This window comes from Ursus maritimus (assembly GCF_017311325.1).
Source record: "Ursus maritimus isolate PB19 chromosome X unlocalized genomic scaffold, ASM1731132v1 scaffold_X1, whole genome shotgun sequence".
NCBI lineage: Eukaryota > Metazoa > Chordata > Mammalia > Carnivora > Ursidae > Ursus > Ursus maritimus.
Window position 1 is genome coordinate 36172868 of NW_024423319.1, and position 15803 is coordinate 36188670.

General features: G+C 42.9%; 1 protein-coding gene across 2 annotated transcripts in view; it reads left to right on the plus strand.

Annotated features, from left to right (window-relative positions):
* The first annotated feature begins 5571 nt into the window (after window positions 1–5571).
* LHFPL1 (LHFPL tetraspan subfamily member 1) overlaps window positions 5572–15803 on the plus strand; it is a 46662-nt gene continuing 36430 nt past the window's right edge. The window contains exons 1-2 of one of the 2 annotated variants that reach the window (XM_040628999.1): window positions 5572–5894; window positions 13894–14289. In XM_040628999.1, the coding sequence (XP_040484933.1) occupies window positions 13908–14289 (382 nt within the window). In that variant the 5' untranslated portion in view covers window positions 5572–5894; window positions 13894–13907. The remainder of the gene's footprint in view (window positions 5895–13893; window positions 14290–15803) is intronic. The other variant, XM_008709287.2, reaches the window with a different exon arrangement.

A 15803-nucleotide genomic window follows, 5' to 3' on the forward strand; every position in this document is an offset into this window, starting at 1 on the left:
TTGTGTGATCCTTGCTTCCTGCAGCTGTTGCTTCATGGGATTTTGTGGGCAAGTGGTCTGGCTCGTAGCACTGTCTCCACTGGCCAGCACTGGCCCTATCAGATTGGTCCTGTGGAAAATGCTGTTGTATATTTCCTGAGCCCTACATCTCATTTCCTGAGCATATTTGGTTATCCTGTAATCCTCACTTTTCCTTCAGCCTCTTTGCCAATACCAAGATGCAGGAGACACACTCATCCCTTCAGCTCTTTTAATGTCCTTCTGTAGTGTAGTTGCCCAGGTCTTTTGAAGCAGCTGGACAGGCTGCACTATTCAGCAAAGCCAGTAAAGTGTAATAATGCTGTGATAACCAACTGGATGCCTAGAAACCAGTCTTTGTGAGTGAGGTTCCCAAATTGACAAAGCTCCATGACTTGCTTCAGGAAGCAGAAGCCAGGATAATAAGGATTTCTTGGTTCTGGAATGCTGCTTCTCTTGTTTCGTGGAAACTCTTCTAACCCAGTTAGATTACCCTCTGGTAAATGAATCAGGGTGGTTTAGAAAATCAGTTAGGCCATCAGTGGTCACTCTTCCAAATTGTTTGGCCTGTGCTAAAGACAGGGGTGTTTGTGCTAAAAAGGCTTCAAAAGACACTGATGGCTTTGTGGTGGGAGAGGAGGAACAGGGAAGAATGGCAGAGGAGATACTGTTGAGAGACTTGGGAGGAGACCATTTAGGACACTGCCCTAGGAACAGAATTCTAGTCATACCTTGATTAACTGGAGTAGGAGAGAATGGGTCTTCTGTTCCTAGGCAAATGAATCTCATAATTAGTTCAGCATCACAGCACCTTGAATGCAGGGGCCAAAAAGGAAATGAAAAGTGAAGTCTGGAGGTTGCGAATGCAAGACAATTCCTGAGAGAATAAGAAAGATTTGATAACAACCTGGGACCTGGAAATATCAATGTTACAAATTTCTATATTTTACAAGAAGACAGTTTTCAAATATGAAGCCGATAATGCTTTAAACCAGGCAGTGGCTTCCTGTTGCTCTGACTTAGGCTGGGCCAGAATATAAACTTCGTAAGGGTAGGGACACCATCTTCTTAACTTTCTGCTTCCAGTTCCTAACACAGTGCCTGGTGCATGTTGGTGATTTGTAATTGTTGGCAAGTTGCGTTTCTCTAAGAGGGCAGCGATCAGCATGGGTGATGAATCCTCCCCATCTGGTATGTCAAACTTCGTAAGAGTTTCATTTTACATCTTGATGAAAACTTTCTCTATTTTTTTCAAAAGTTTATTCATATTCAATAAAAATATCTCACAGAAAGATACTCATAGTTGTTAATATAATGCAATTTAGCTTAACTTACACTGAAAGTGTACTGAAAATATGGGAAATAATTTAAGTTAAAAAGGGGGGATTTGCAACCTGGTTTATTTTTTATCTGTTATAAATACAATAAAGAGCCTGTCTCAAAAGTTGTTAAAGCAGGCAGCAATGAATCTTTTAGGACACTGCCCTAGGAATGAAATTCTAGTCATTCTATATTCACAAACAATTAATCTTTGGTTTACTTCTGTATAATAAACAATTTATACTCTAGAAGCTTAAAAGTTGGTAGAGCAACAAAAAAAAATTTGCAATGTTTTAGTGCCGGCTACCAGTGTATCGTGGTTAGCCACCTATGTGTAACGTGTGAAATAGCTATGTACAGGGTACGAAAACTACCCTATTTTGGTTCATATTGTATGTAGCTTATGAATCTATGCAAACTGAGACTGAAATAAGTCCTTAAATCTGAGTTCCAGTGATGTGCTGGAACTGGCTTATACCAGCTGATGAGGGTAGATTGTGTATATATCTTCCCAACTCCACTTTTGTTGACTTCAAGTTGGTAGCTCGCAATTGGCCACAGTGGGAGTATTTACACCATGGGAATAAGCAAATGCCACAAATCAGGGCTCTCTTGCTCCCCTGCCACCCAAATCCAGTTATTAAATATTTATGAGCACACCACATCATTAGTTAACACTATCAGTTCATCCTCTGAGGACAATAAAAACACTCAACAAAATAGTGGTCAGTTCTGATTTTTATAGAAAAAGAAATATAAGTGCTATCTCTCAGTTTTCAGTCTAGAACTGAAACTACAGCATAAGCAAGGTGTATCTTCCATATTCAACCTGCATGGATGACAGGCCATGGAGACTATGCGGGGTTTTTTTAAATTTATTTTTTATTTTTTTAAATAATGGTTTTTTTATTATATTATGTTAGTCACCATACAGTACATCCCTAGTTTTTGATGTAAAGTTCCATGATTCATTACTTGCGTATAACACCCAGTGCACCATGCAATACGTGCTCTCCTTACTACCCATCACCAGCCTATCCCATTCCCCCACCCCCCTCCCGTATGAAGTCCTCAGTTTGTCTCCCAGAGTCCATAGTCTCTCTATGAGGTTTTTAATTTGCAAGCACTTACATGTAAACTCTCCAAAGTTCAAGGGTAATGGGGCTCTAGAAATGCCTCTTGAAATAATTGGCCTTTTCTTAAGAAAAGACTAGAAAAGAATATGCATCCTATACTAAAAAGAAACTTTGTTTTAAAAAACCAAGTAGCCCCCCAAAAAGAAGCAGCTCTGACAAAAGAGCAAAAATAACTTAAAGTATATGCTAATGAGTATGAGGTTTGTTTTGGGGTTAATGAAAATGTTGTAGAATTAGATTGTGGTGATGGGTTGCACAATTTTGGGAATATAATAAAAAACTCAATTCCACACTTAAAAAGGGTAAATCTTATGGTATGTGACTTAGATCTCAATTAAGTTGTCAGTAAAAAAACCCAAAAACTTAAGGTATATTGGCAAACAACATAAACACAGGTTCAAAGGATAGCTAACAAAGAAATACATTTTCATGAGCTTACCAAATATTTGGCTTATACTGATCTAGTGTGTTGTTAACTTCACAGATTCTAAAAATCTGGTGAGGGTTGATTGGCACCTTAACAAAGATGAAAGCAAGCAGCATTTTAAAAAAAATTTCACTCCACTCCCCTTCCTTTTCAAGCTCTTTCTCCTAACAATTGACATAATATCTCTATCAGTGTGGGTTGAACCAGAGGTCAGCGTTATTTTTTTTTCTGTAAAGAGCCAGATAGTAAGCATTCTAGGCTTTGTGGACCATGAGATCCTTGTCACAACTACTCAAATCTGCAACTGTAGCATGAAAACAACCATAGATGATACATAAATGAGTAAGTTGTGGCTGTGTGCCAATAAAACTACCAAAACAGGCAGCCTTTTGGATTTGGTGCATAACACAGTCTCTGGTTTGTTGACCCCTTGTCTAGACAACAAAATGTTGTGGGGGTATTTTTTGTTTGTTTGTTTTTACTATTGAATTTTATTTTTTTTATTATATTATGTTAGTCACCATACAGTACATCTCTAGTTTTTGATGTAAAGTTCCATAATTCATTAAATGTTGTGGGGGTGTTGATTTTGCTTGAGAAATTCTATTGCATAGAGCAGTGGTTTGCAAACTAGGGATGGAGGCATATATCAGAACCATCTATCATCATATCTTGTCTTTTTAGGATCTCTTATTCCACACTGACCAAGGCAAAATTCAGGTGTTCCATGGGTCCCTGACCAATACCCATTTTCGCATTATGGAAAATATTATATACCATCCTATCCTCTAAATAAATTACAAGAAGTGTTCCCTTCTCAATCCTTCCCCCACAATCTTATGAAAGTAGGCCTGAAGATCACATTTTACTTATTATTTATTTTTATTTCTTTGTACTTTTTAAAAATTTAAATTTAATTAATTAACATATCATGTATTACCGGTTTCAGAGGTAGAGGTCAGTGATTCATCACTTCTATATAACAACACTCATTACATCACGTGCCCTTCTCAATGTCCATCATCCAGTTACCCCATCCCTCCATCCCCCTCCCCTCCAGAAACCCTTGCTTTGTTTCCTATGATTAAGAGTCTCTTATGGTTTGTATCCCTCTCTGATTTCATGAAAAGCACATTTTAAATGAAAAACTTTCTAGAGGCACAGGATAGAAACAATTTTTTTTTCACGAGAGAATTATCAACCATTAAACTAAGAACAGGAAACAAAACTTTACCCAAGAAATTGGATAATTATTTAGTACACATTTAAGTTTTCATATTATTTCACTTAAGGGAACTGGGAACATAGGGAAAAAAGGATAAAAAGGGATAAGTAAAGATAATTTCTACTTAGAGTTGCAAATGATCATCAGTTCTCCAAATAATAGGTATAGCCATTAAGCAAGGGGCGATATTTATTGGTGCATAGAGTGGAATCAACAATTTTTCTTATGTCAAGATTTTCAGCCATATCTCATACACAGTTATTATGTATATGCTAATATTGACTTATTTTTGACAACACAGGGTCTAGCATTTCCTTTATACAGCCCAATATCTGAAGCAGCAATTCTTAAAGGGACATCGACTGGGAGATTATAAAACTTACCTCAGGACTCACACTGCCAAAAATCTGACATTTCACCTACTAGATCATCTGTCCCCCCCCAGAAACTGCCTTAGCAAGCCATTATTACAGATGGCAGTGTGTTAGGGCTGGGAAAAAAAAATGATTAAAAACTGCTGATGGAAAGTAGCAAGATAGACAAATGCATGCATGCATGAATATAAGGTTGTATCACTGATAAAATGCCCAGTTGTATTCACAGCAGGCAGGATTTTAACTTCATTAAATAATTGGGGTACAATAAATCTGCCAAACTGCTAGTTCATTTACTCTCCTCTTTTAAATTATTGCCATAGAATGCTAGAAAATAGGCCTAATAACCTTTATAGCATTCTAGGCAGGCACATAGGACGTTATAGAAGTAAAGATACTTTGGACCAGTTTAATATGTTTTATTAAGTTAAACTGGTTACCATTCCTCCTTCCAACTCATTTTGTTTAGCAAAGTTCCCTATTCACAAGGCATCTGGGAGAGGAAATGGGACACATATGTGAAAAAATAACACAAGGTAGAAGGTGATAAGTTTTCCAAAATAAATATGGAGTGCCAGGGACATTCACAGGCGGGAGAGATGACATCAGGTTGGAGCAAAGCATCAGGCAGAATGCCATTAATCTCCAGACTTCTCAGTTATCTTCCCAAGCCCAAAAGCAGTTACTGGTGCTTTGGGATAAGTTAGACACTGACTTTTGGTAGTACCGTTATTTTTAAAAAGGCATTATTAAGCTTTTTCAATGTGTGATTTCAAGTTTCTTAAATGTAAAGTCATTACATCTTGGAGCCATACGTTGTACGGTTGGAGCATCAGACAATGGAAATCAGTTTGGGGAAAAAAGGTTATTCTGTCTTACTTCATGCACGCATGTGTTTTCTGCCGTTTCCAGCCACTTAGGTCTGCTACCTAATATCTATGGTGGAGATTATTTAGGGCTTTTGTGGAAAGTTAGAAAGAACCTCTATTCCTCGGCAGACATGTGAGCAGCAGATGAGGAAGTGAGACAGATACGCAGTTGCAGCGCTTGCGCACGCGCGCGCGTGTGCACACACACACACACACACACACACACACACACACACACAGCTGACTTGGCAGCTGTGAGGATGGAGGTGGGGAACTCTGTGCCAGCTAAGCCCCTTCAAGAGCCTGCACGTCTGAGGCTGGATTTGAAGCCTCCAGCGTGTTTGGAGTTAATTCCCATTAGGTTGGACTCCGCCCCTCTCTCCCAAAGGTAAAGCAAGGTTTTCAGGCATCACTGCAAAGAGCAGCTGGGATTCCCATCCCCTTCTGACAAGCTGTGAGGAGAAGTTGTTTCTCAGATCTGAGTCTGAAGAGAGGAACAAGTCAATCAGCTTTCGTGGTCAGAAGGTAAATTTGCAACTTGGGCCAAATGCAATGGAATAGCTGGATAAGAAACTGCTTTTGCTCTCCCCCTGCTCAGCCCCTTTTCTCGCTTTCCTTTCTCAGGCTTCCTGTACTTTCATCTCACAGCTCAGAGAAGCTGTTTTCTTTCCTAAGAGGGCCTGGTGCATTTTTACTCCCTCATAGCCTGTTGTTTGCACAGAGGGTAAGAGGAATCCGGGTGGATTCCTATTTCATATTGACAGGGTTTGAGGACCTAAGGGTTAACTGTCAGCTGGTTTTCCCAGGAGAGTTGGTAACTTGAGGAGAGGAAGTGCATATTTCTGGGAGTGGAGGGAGGGATTTTGCTGGAACCTGTCTATAGAAGGAAGAGTGGATCCGGTTTGCTGGTGTGCTTGGTTGATCTCTTAGAATTGCCTAAATTGGGATTACGGGACCAAAATGGGGTGATGGGGTTAAGCTGAAATGCAGATGTTGAAGTCAGTCAGTGGGGCTGGAAACAAAAGATTGTATTCACTCCGTAAATATTTATGAGTTCCTACTATGTGCCAAGCATAATGATTTACAGAAAAACCTGAAATAGTTTGACTATAAATCCATTCTTGAAAAGACCACTGGGCCCAGTGGTTCCATTTTGTGGTGGGAAACTGAACACAGAAAGAAGCCGAGAGGTAAGAAGTCACTGGAAGAGTGGGGGGAGGGGAGAGAGAGGGGAGAGGAGGGATGTTCCACTTCTTGGGAGACTTCAAGTCTTCTCTATTACTTATGGTGGAATGGAATCTTTTCCAGTAGAGGGGAGAATAATGGGCACCTACCTGGGTGTTAGGTGTTTCACAGATGTCATTTTACTTGAACTGTTTAATCATCTCCATTTTATAGATAAAACTGAAACCGTGAGGTTTTGAGTGATCCTCTCAAGTTCGCGTAACCTGTAAGGGGAAGACATCACAACCCTATCTCAGATTTGATTCCAAAATCTGGACCCTTTTCCACTAAAATAGTATTTCTCAATCTTTAGTTTCCATAAGAATCAATTGAGAATTTTTCAAAACTGCAAATCTCGTAAATTGTAATTCAGTGACTCTCAGAAGGAGTGTTACACAGTCTGCATTTTAAACAAGCACTGAGGGTGATTCTAATGCAGAGTGGTTGGGGCCACCATTTTGAGAAATGCTCTTAATATGCCACACCGCCTCTCATGTCTGCCGAAGTGGTTGGAGAAGCATTCATCCCACCTTCTTCGTATACTGGCCAGGTTCACTGAATGGAGGTAGTCAGCTGAGGTGGCATTCTATTCCCCTCTGAGGCCACAGGTAAAGGGTCTACAGGGCAATAGTAGCAGGGCTGGGACCATGAACCTAAGGGTGTGGGGAGATGCAGTACCAGTTAGCCCACTGTTGCTGGGGCTTAACAGTGTCTTGCCAGAGCAGGCTGGTAGGAATGGTTTCTAACTGGTGGATGGGACTCCTAGCTGACCAAGTGATCACTGAAGGTGGTGGCATCTGTCCAGCCAGAATAAGAACTGGGATGAAGAGCTCAAATTGGCACCTCAGTTTCCAAAGCAGAAGACAAGTGGGGAGCTCAGTGAGCACCACTCTTTTTTCAGGGAAGGGAGAAGTTCATATGAAATTTAGGGAAATCATTCTAATTCTCACCTTTCCAACCTCAAACTCTGGAGACAGGGAATAGCCCATGGAGGTTCTTTGTAAGGGCTCTCTCTGTCTGCACAGCCAACTTGATTATTATTATTAGGTTGTCAGTGACTCAGCTGGTGTTCCAGCTCCACATACTCTCTAACTTCCTGCCTTCAACTTCCTCACCTGCAGGTGAACATCTCAGAGGCAAATAAATAAATAAAGCCAACACAACTAGTTTTGCTAATCTTTCTACTCCAGAATAAAAGAGGAGGGAAGAAAAGAAAAGGCTTAGAAAGAGATCAGCAAGCATGACAGCTGAGGAATTTGAGAGACAAGGCTTAGGTCAAAAGTGAAATATAAAGCAGAGTAGAATAGTGGTGCCTGGGACTGGTGGGGAGGGGGGAATAGGAACTTGTTGTTCAATGGGTATAAAGTTTCAGTCATGCTAGATAAGTAAATTCTAGAGATCTTCCATATAACTTTGTTTCTAAAATTAACAGTACAGTGTTATGCACTTTAAAATAAATTAAGAGGATAGATCTCACATTGTATTCTTAACACGCACACACACACACACACACACACACGCACACACACACACACACACAAAACCAATACATGGAACTTTTTGAAGGTTATGAATGTTTTAGTACTTTGTGGTGATGGTGGTACAAATATAAGCATATGTCCAAACTCATTGAGATGTATGCGCCAAATGTGTACAATGTTTTGTATACCAATTACACATTGATAAAGCTTTAAAAAGTGAGTTTTTCTTTGAGTCGCCAAGATACAAATGGGAGATAAAGCCCTTGGAGTAACTACATCATGAGATGATTTCAGGCATAGGAGAACTCAGAGTAACTCCCATTGCGGAGATATACAGAGGAGGAATAACTCCTGAAGGACTCAAGTGGCAGAAAATGAGGAGAGAAGTACTTGGGAAGAGGTAGTACATTCTTTTTGAGGCTGTGTCTGAAGCAGAAAGATCTAGAATATTCAGGTTCAGGCTGCTTATATACTCAACTTGATACAAGGAATCACATTGGGCAAAGACATTTCCCTGGAGTGTGGCTCTATTTACCACTGGAAACATATGCCTGTGGATCTTGCTCATTTCCTACAAAAGTCTCAACACTGAGTATGATGTATTTGTAACAGGGTTGGCAGGTAGGCAATGCACACCATCTGGGGGGCATGAGGAGAAAGGCCTGTTCCTATTCCTTTGCCAACACCAGTGCCAACAAAGCTGCTCCTCACAGACCAGTCTGAAACCAGTCGTCTTGCAGCCATGCTTTCCTTAGCAACTGCAAGTCAGAGACGCTCTTTCTGACCACTTCGTATTCTGGTTATGAACTCACTGGCTGCTTTGCCTGGACCCTGTTACATTTGATAAGGTAGTGCTTTCCTTAACTCAAAAGTTGTATGACAAGCTCAAGTGGAGAAAAAATATTTGAGTCTTTGTCTGTGAGGACTGGGGAGAAAGTGAGGTAAAGGAAAGATTGGTTTCTTTTCCTCCACCCAGAAAAAGTAAGAGCAGTTTTTCCAGTTTCACTGATACTAAGTGCCTATGTATGAGTATGTACACATGAGAGTGAAAAGGTGAGAACAAATTAAAGACTTGGCAATGAGACGCCACAGAGAGAGATAGAGTGCTCATTTTGGGGGGAAAGAGGCTAAAGGTAAGCTCCCAGCAATCTGAGTTGATTAAGGGCTCTCATCTGGAAGACTAGCCAAGCTCTTCTCCATTCCCTCTGAGGATGCGACCAAAGGAATTGGCCTTATGTTACAGCAGAAAAGGTTTCAAATGAGATGTAATGAATGATTTATTGACAGTGAGAGCTGTTAAGCTACTGAGAAAAATCGGACAGTCCCCTTTTCTAGAGTTCTTTAAAAGCAATATAGATAACCATTTGACGTATATGGCTTAGGTGGGTTTCCTGCTTCAAAAGGTTGAAGTGCTTCCTACCCTTCAGTCTGCATTAGAAGGACGACCAAAACTCTAAAGATTAGAGAGCATTAGCCTTCAGTAAGGACAGTAAGTGCAGAACACACTTCGTGCTTCCACCCTGGTTGTCACAGCTTTCGGGCCACACTCACTGCATCTTAACAACCACTCTCAGAAATAGGCACGTGACCCACTTAGAAGACAGAGAAACTAAGGGATAAGGGACCATGTGACACCTAAAGAGAGGGTCAGCAAGAATCCTATCAATGTCTTGTTACTGGACCAACTAGCAGGAGCGCCAGGGTTGAGTTCTTGGTTTCTGAAATCCAGTGTAGCTGTGTGGCTAGAATTCCAGGACAGGGAAACAGAACCATTGCATACATGACATACACGGGAAGAATAAAGATGGAATGAAGTATAGCACTGCATATGATTTTTATTTATGTGCATGCAAAGAGACTTGGCTAGTTCCTGGGAATGAACTTGGATTGCTTTGGAGGACTGTCATGGAGGGACGTCCACTGCAGGCCATACAGGAACTAAAAGCATTTGCCTGAATGCACTTCCCCGTCCGGCACCTGTGAACATGTAGCAGTGTGCCTGCCTAGACTCCACATGGCCCAATGCCTCCCTGTCCAGCCACAGGCGAAGCTGAAGTGGGACTGATTCTGTGCTCAGAAAACATTGAGCAATTGGATCTCTGAGCTCTCTTCCTTGACTGCATGAGGTAACATCTATGATTCAGAAAGGTTTACATTCAAAATACATAGGCTTCATCTCTCCATCGTTTAATGCCATGGTCCCTTTTAACTTCATATTGTTGGAGTCCTGGAGAGAGAACGCTAAAGAATTATCTGTGGCAGTGATGTTCAGCTTGCTGTCCACAGACAGTGCTGGCTCACCACACCTCTAGGCCTGCATAGGGTGACTAACTTTCCTAGTTCTGTCACTGTAAGTCCCACATCCCAGGAAATCCTTCAGTCCCAGGAGAGCTGGCATGATTGGTCATCCTAGTCCTCAGTGAAATAAGGACAGTGAGTTTTCCTGAAGTTAAATGTATTTAAATTCTGAAAGCCAATGAGTTTCTCTAAAGCTGAGCATATGAAATTTAAACTGGATTTTGTGATTCTGCCTTCTTACATCTTGGCTTCAAAATTCCATTTTAAAAATAAAATTATGGTGACAGTGGTTAGTAGTATTGTAGTTTTATAAACAGCCTGATTTGTCACAGATGATGATAATCTTTTTTTAACAATTTTTTAAAAATAAATAAAAGATTTTATTTATTGGGGCACCTGGGTGACTCAGTCGGTTAAACCTCTGACTCTTGGTTTCAGCTCAGGTCATGATCTCAGGGTCGTGAGATCGAGCCCTGCATCTAGCTCCACACTCAGCATGGAGTCTGCTTGAGATTCTTTCTCTCCCTGTTCCTCTGCCCCTCCCCAACCCCCTGCAATGCCTGCACACACACACTCTCTCTCAAAATAAAGATTGTATTTATTTATGTATTTGAGAGAGTGAGTGTGCACGCACGCATGTACACACACCAGTGGGGGAGGGGCAGAGAGAGGGAGAGAGAGAGAATTTCTAGCCACTGTGCACTGAGCATGGAGCTCGGTATGGGGCTTGATCTCACCACCCTGAGATCATGACATGAGCCAAAAACAAGAGTCTGACACTTAACCGACTGAGCCACCCAGGTGCCCCCAGATGATCATAATCTTATGTCAGAACCCCACCTCTTATTTCTAATATAGTCTAGGTAACACTCACTGATACAGTTTTTTTCTCCACCTGAAATTCTCTGCCCTTCTACTGGTTGTCATACTGGGACTTTTGATCTCAAGGTGATGACATTTATGGGCAACATATGGGGTTGGTTCTGACTAGAGTTGCTAAGCTTGAAACAGCTAATTCTCTTGTTCCGCTGGTTTCCACACTGCTTAGAGAAAGTGGCCTTCCTCCTACCTTCCCAGTCTGTCTCTCTAACTCTTTCTCCATTACTAAACATTTTTTGGAATCCTGGCTGGGAAACCATGGAGACCTTTCATCGTAATACCATTGGGGTGATAAAGGAGAACATGGGGGGAAGGCGGTGGGTGAATGAGAGGTGGGAAGTCATGGCTGTGCCATTAAAGTACTATGCAACCTTGGGCAAGTCACTCAGTTTTCTGACCCTCACCGTGCTCATTTGTACATTGAGGGTGACACCTTACCCAACAGGGAAGGTCGTTGGGCAGAGTTCATGAAATAATGGCTTGGGAAGGGAATAGGATGATGCAGCCCTAAGCGTTTGTCAGCTGGTTTCCTCTCATCCTGCCGCCTGGCTTCTTCACCGGCAAGTGAGACCATAACAGAAGGTTGCTTGCACTTTTCATAATCTTACAAACTTTAATATAACAAGCAGAGGCATGACCTCATTGCGGCCAAGCATACCTGTTTTCTAACAGCAATTACTTAAAACTAGTTCCACTTCTCCTCCCATTGGCTTTCAATCCCTCATCACATCTTCTTCTTACCCCGCCCCCCTCAGGCACAAAGCCTCATTCCCAGGGGCCCAGCTCAGGGCACTTTCTTCCCAAGCCCTAGCATTCCAAAGTAAGCACCTGCAATGTATGATCTCTTCTCCCTTCCTGCACAAAACACATAGCACACAATACATGTGTTTCAGGAGGGGAATTGTGGTGGACTGAAAACAGAGAGTTATGCTAAGAATCAAATAACTGGGCTCTGGTCTGGCCAGTGTACCTCACTAGCCCTTTACCCTTGGGTAAATCACTTCCTCTTCGGATTCCAGTCTGCAAAGTGATGGGGGGAGGGGTGTTAGTACTACATGGTAGAAGCGTACTGGCCCAGGAATCTGCAGATCGGGTTTCTTATTCCGGCTTTGCTGCTTGCTAACTTATTCTGTGACTTGGGGGAAATGATTTCCTCCCTTACTGGGCCATGCTCCCCCATATGTAAAACAAGAAGGTTGAATTAGGTGATTCATTAAGGTCCCTGCCAGCCTGGAAATTGGCTGCTTCTATGAAATGGGTTTCATTAGACAAACATGAGTTGGAGTTTCTACTCTGTGTGAGGCACTGTTTAATGGTGCTTGGGAAAAGGCCTACAGCTGGGCATAGTCCTCGAGACCCTGAGTACAACTGCTGCTTGTTCCTGACAATGTCCCAGACTGGCAGTATTGTAGCCCTGTATAGCCAGTGCCTGTACCCCCCTTACCTTGTGTCCCCCACTGCTGAACCCCACTCCCACCACCTGTAGCTTTAAGAAACGGTGATGAATCATGGAGATGGTTCCGAAATATACTCCACCATCTGCCTGCTGGAGACATTCACAGTGCTGTCATCAAGCTGCAGTGTGGTCTCTGCCCTAATTGAGGCCAGAAAGCAATGGCAGATTAATGGAGTTGGGAGGGAAGTGGTTGATTTTCGACAGAGGGGTCTGTGAAAGCCATTTGTGAGCTGGGCTGTGGAGATTAGATCTGAAAAAACTCTCAGTGTCTTGAATCTGAGATTACTTATTTCAGAAAGCACCTTGAAAGGTCCTTACATCTATATACGTATGTTCCTACTGCCAGGCAGGGGCTACCTAATCCATTTCAGAGAAAGGAGAAGCTTTCCTGACTATACTGAGCAAGGGATGAGGCAGGTTTTCTTAGTAGCCTGTTTAGAGTTAAACAGCTCTCCCTGGTTGGAAAGTTGCCTCCCATATTGTTTTTTGGGAAAAGTGACGGAACAGTGCTCACTCCGTGACAAGCGTCGGGTGTAAGACAGGCACCCCTAGTTTTATTCTACACATTTCAACCCCATGAACAGCTCATATTGATGCACTACATAGGTCACATGGGCACATCCTGTAACTCCATAGTGAGCTCTGCTTCCCATGTCTCCCTTCAAGGAGAGGCAGCCCCATGAGTTGTCTTCCTTCTTCCTTCATTCTCTGAAAGCAACTTGGTTTCTGACCCTCTTGAGAGATCATCTCCTTCCAGGCCCCCAGGCTAGCAAGGCCATTCCACTGGAAGCTGAGGATTCTCTGGGCTGCCTTGGTTTCATTCCGGCTTCAGCTCCTGCCACTCGTTTCATGCTAGATGTCAAGAGTTGAAAGCTGTCCAATTAGGCTGCATTTGAGTTGGCAGAACAGTCACTAATTCAGTTCTATGGTTCTTCCATTGCAGCCTAGAGAGCCTAGAACTCTGAATCAGGTGGGAGGAAGGGAAGATGGGAAAAGTGCTGGAAAGTGGAATCCTAGAAGGACCTAAATGGGCCTCGAGAGAATAATCTTATCCAAAAGCAATGGCCAGGTGGTCCATAAATGAGCCCTAGGACTGGCCAGCCAGAGGAAAAATAGGTCAATGGAGCCTACATGCTAACTTTCTGCATTCGGTGCTGTGACCCCACTCATCTCCCCATCCCTGCAGAGAAACCTGGGACCATGAGGAGCAGCCTGACCCTGGTGGGGACCCTCTGGGCCTTCCTGTCCCTTGTTACTGCTGTGGCCAGTTCTACCAGTTACTTCCTGCCTTACTGGCTCTTTGGATCCCAGCTGGGGAAGCCAGTGTCATTCAGCACATTCCGGAGGTGCAACTACCCTGTGCGGGGAGAGGGGCACAGTCTGATCATGGTGGAAGAGTGTGGGCGCTATGCCAGCTTCAGTGCCATCCCAAGCCTGGCCTGGCAGATGTGCACGGTGGTGACAGGAGCCGGCTGTGCTCTGCTGCTCCTCGTGGCACTGGCTGCTGTCCTGGGCTGCTGCATGGAGGAGCTCATCTCCAGAATGATGGGACGTTGCATGGGAGCAGCACAGTTCGTGGGAGGTAAGACTGTTGCTGGGGTTGGGTAGGTTGTGGAGTTTGGTGGTGGGAGTGGCGGTGGGACGTGTTTCTTTATGGAGAAACCCACTCTCAGCCCCTCCCCTTTATCCAACCCAAAGGCTATGAATGGGGACTCATTTGAAACACCTAGCCTAGGCGTCCCCAAGGGGCCATCTATACCAGGACTTTATTCACAGCAAAATTGGCTAGCAGCAACGTTGACATCTGGTTTGTTAGCCCTCCATTTTCATCACCTTCTTCTGCATGAACAGTGCCCATTTAATGATATTATCCAGGTCCACTTGCCAGGGACAGCAACATATACTCTAAATACACTTGATCTCTAAGAGCCTTGATCTCTGATAGTTATCTCAGAGGACAGTGATAGATATAGATGCAAGTGCTAATTACTAGCAAGTTTGATGTACAGTCCTCGCCGAAGAAATATAGCTCTAAAAGTGAAATGCTAGGTACCAGACAGACTGTAGGTGACTGCTAATTTGGCCTACATCTAAGGTTAGCCCTGTCTGGTAGCCATTAGCAGTCTATCCCAATTTCTTAGGGCCCTGACCACCCTACTTATTTTTCCCTCATTCAGTCTCCCTCTAAATTTAGTGCAGAAGACGTGGGATGCTGGTAATGCATAGATGGGCCAGGAAAGGGCCAAATGCAAAAATGGCAACTGCAGGAAGGCACCAGGGGCAGTTTAATTTGAACTTTATAAGAAGAAAAAGCAAGTTTAGACAGACAGGCAAATCTGTGTGTGAATATGTGAATGATATTTTATACCGGGATGGTGCACTGGGAAAACGTGCTAGTAGAACCTACTGCTGAAGTGGTGGTCGTTGCTCAGGAAGTTTTAGAATCATTACTCAATTTATGATCATTATCATCTCCATTAGCAGTATAGTGTGGTGACTGGAGCCAGGAAACTTGGATCCCACTTCTGGCTCTTGCCCTGGGTTGCCCTCTGGCCATGGGCAAATGACAGTGGCCTTTCCTGTGTTCATCTCCCTTCCTTCTTTGAATTTGTTCATTGGCAAGATAGCGCAGATCCTAATTTTCTTTCTTCTCTCTGATGACTGTATTTAGGTGGCCACAGAGTGAGGTGATAGTGGTGAACAAAAACAGTGGTTCTCAACAGGGGCTGATTCTCACCCCACCCTGGACATTTGGTAATCTCTTTGTGACAATTTTGATTACCACAACTCGGGGGGTGTGCTATTGACATCCAGTGGGTAAAGGTGAGGGAACAAGAACACGACAGCTTTCCACTTCTAATGACAAAGAAGTATCCAGCGCAAAATGTCAATAGTGCCAAGGTCAAGAAACCCTGAGCTAAGATATCATGGTTTCCTGACCTGCTTATAAAAAAGTGCCAGAATCTTTTGGTTGTGCCAGTTAAGGTGATATTTTTTTCTGGTTCCCTCTTTCCTCAGACTCACTGTAAAAGTTTTAAATATGAATGGACACTCTAGCCTCCCTTATCTCTGAATTTTTCCACTCTTTAGCTACTA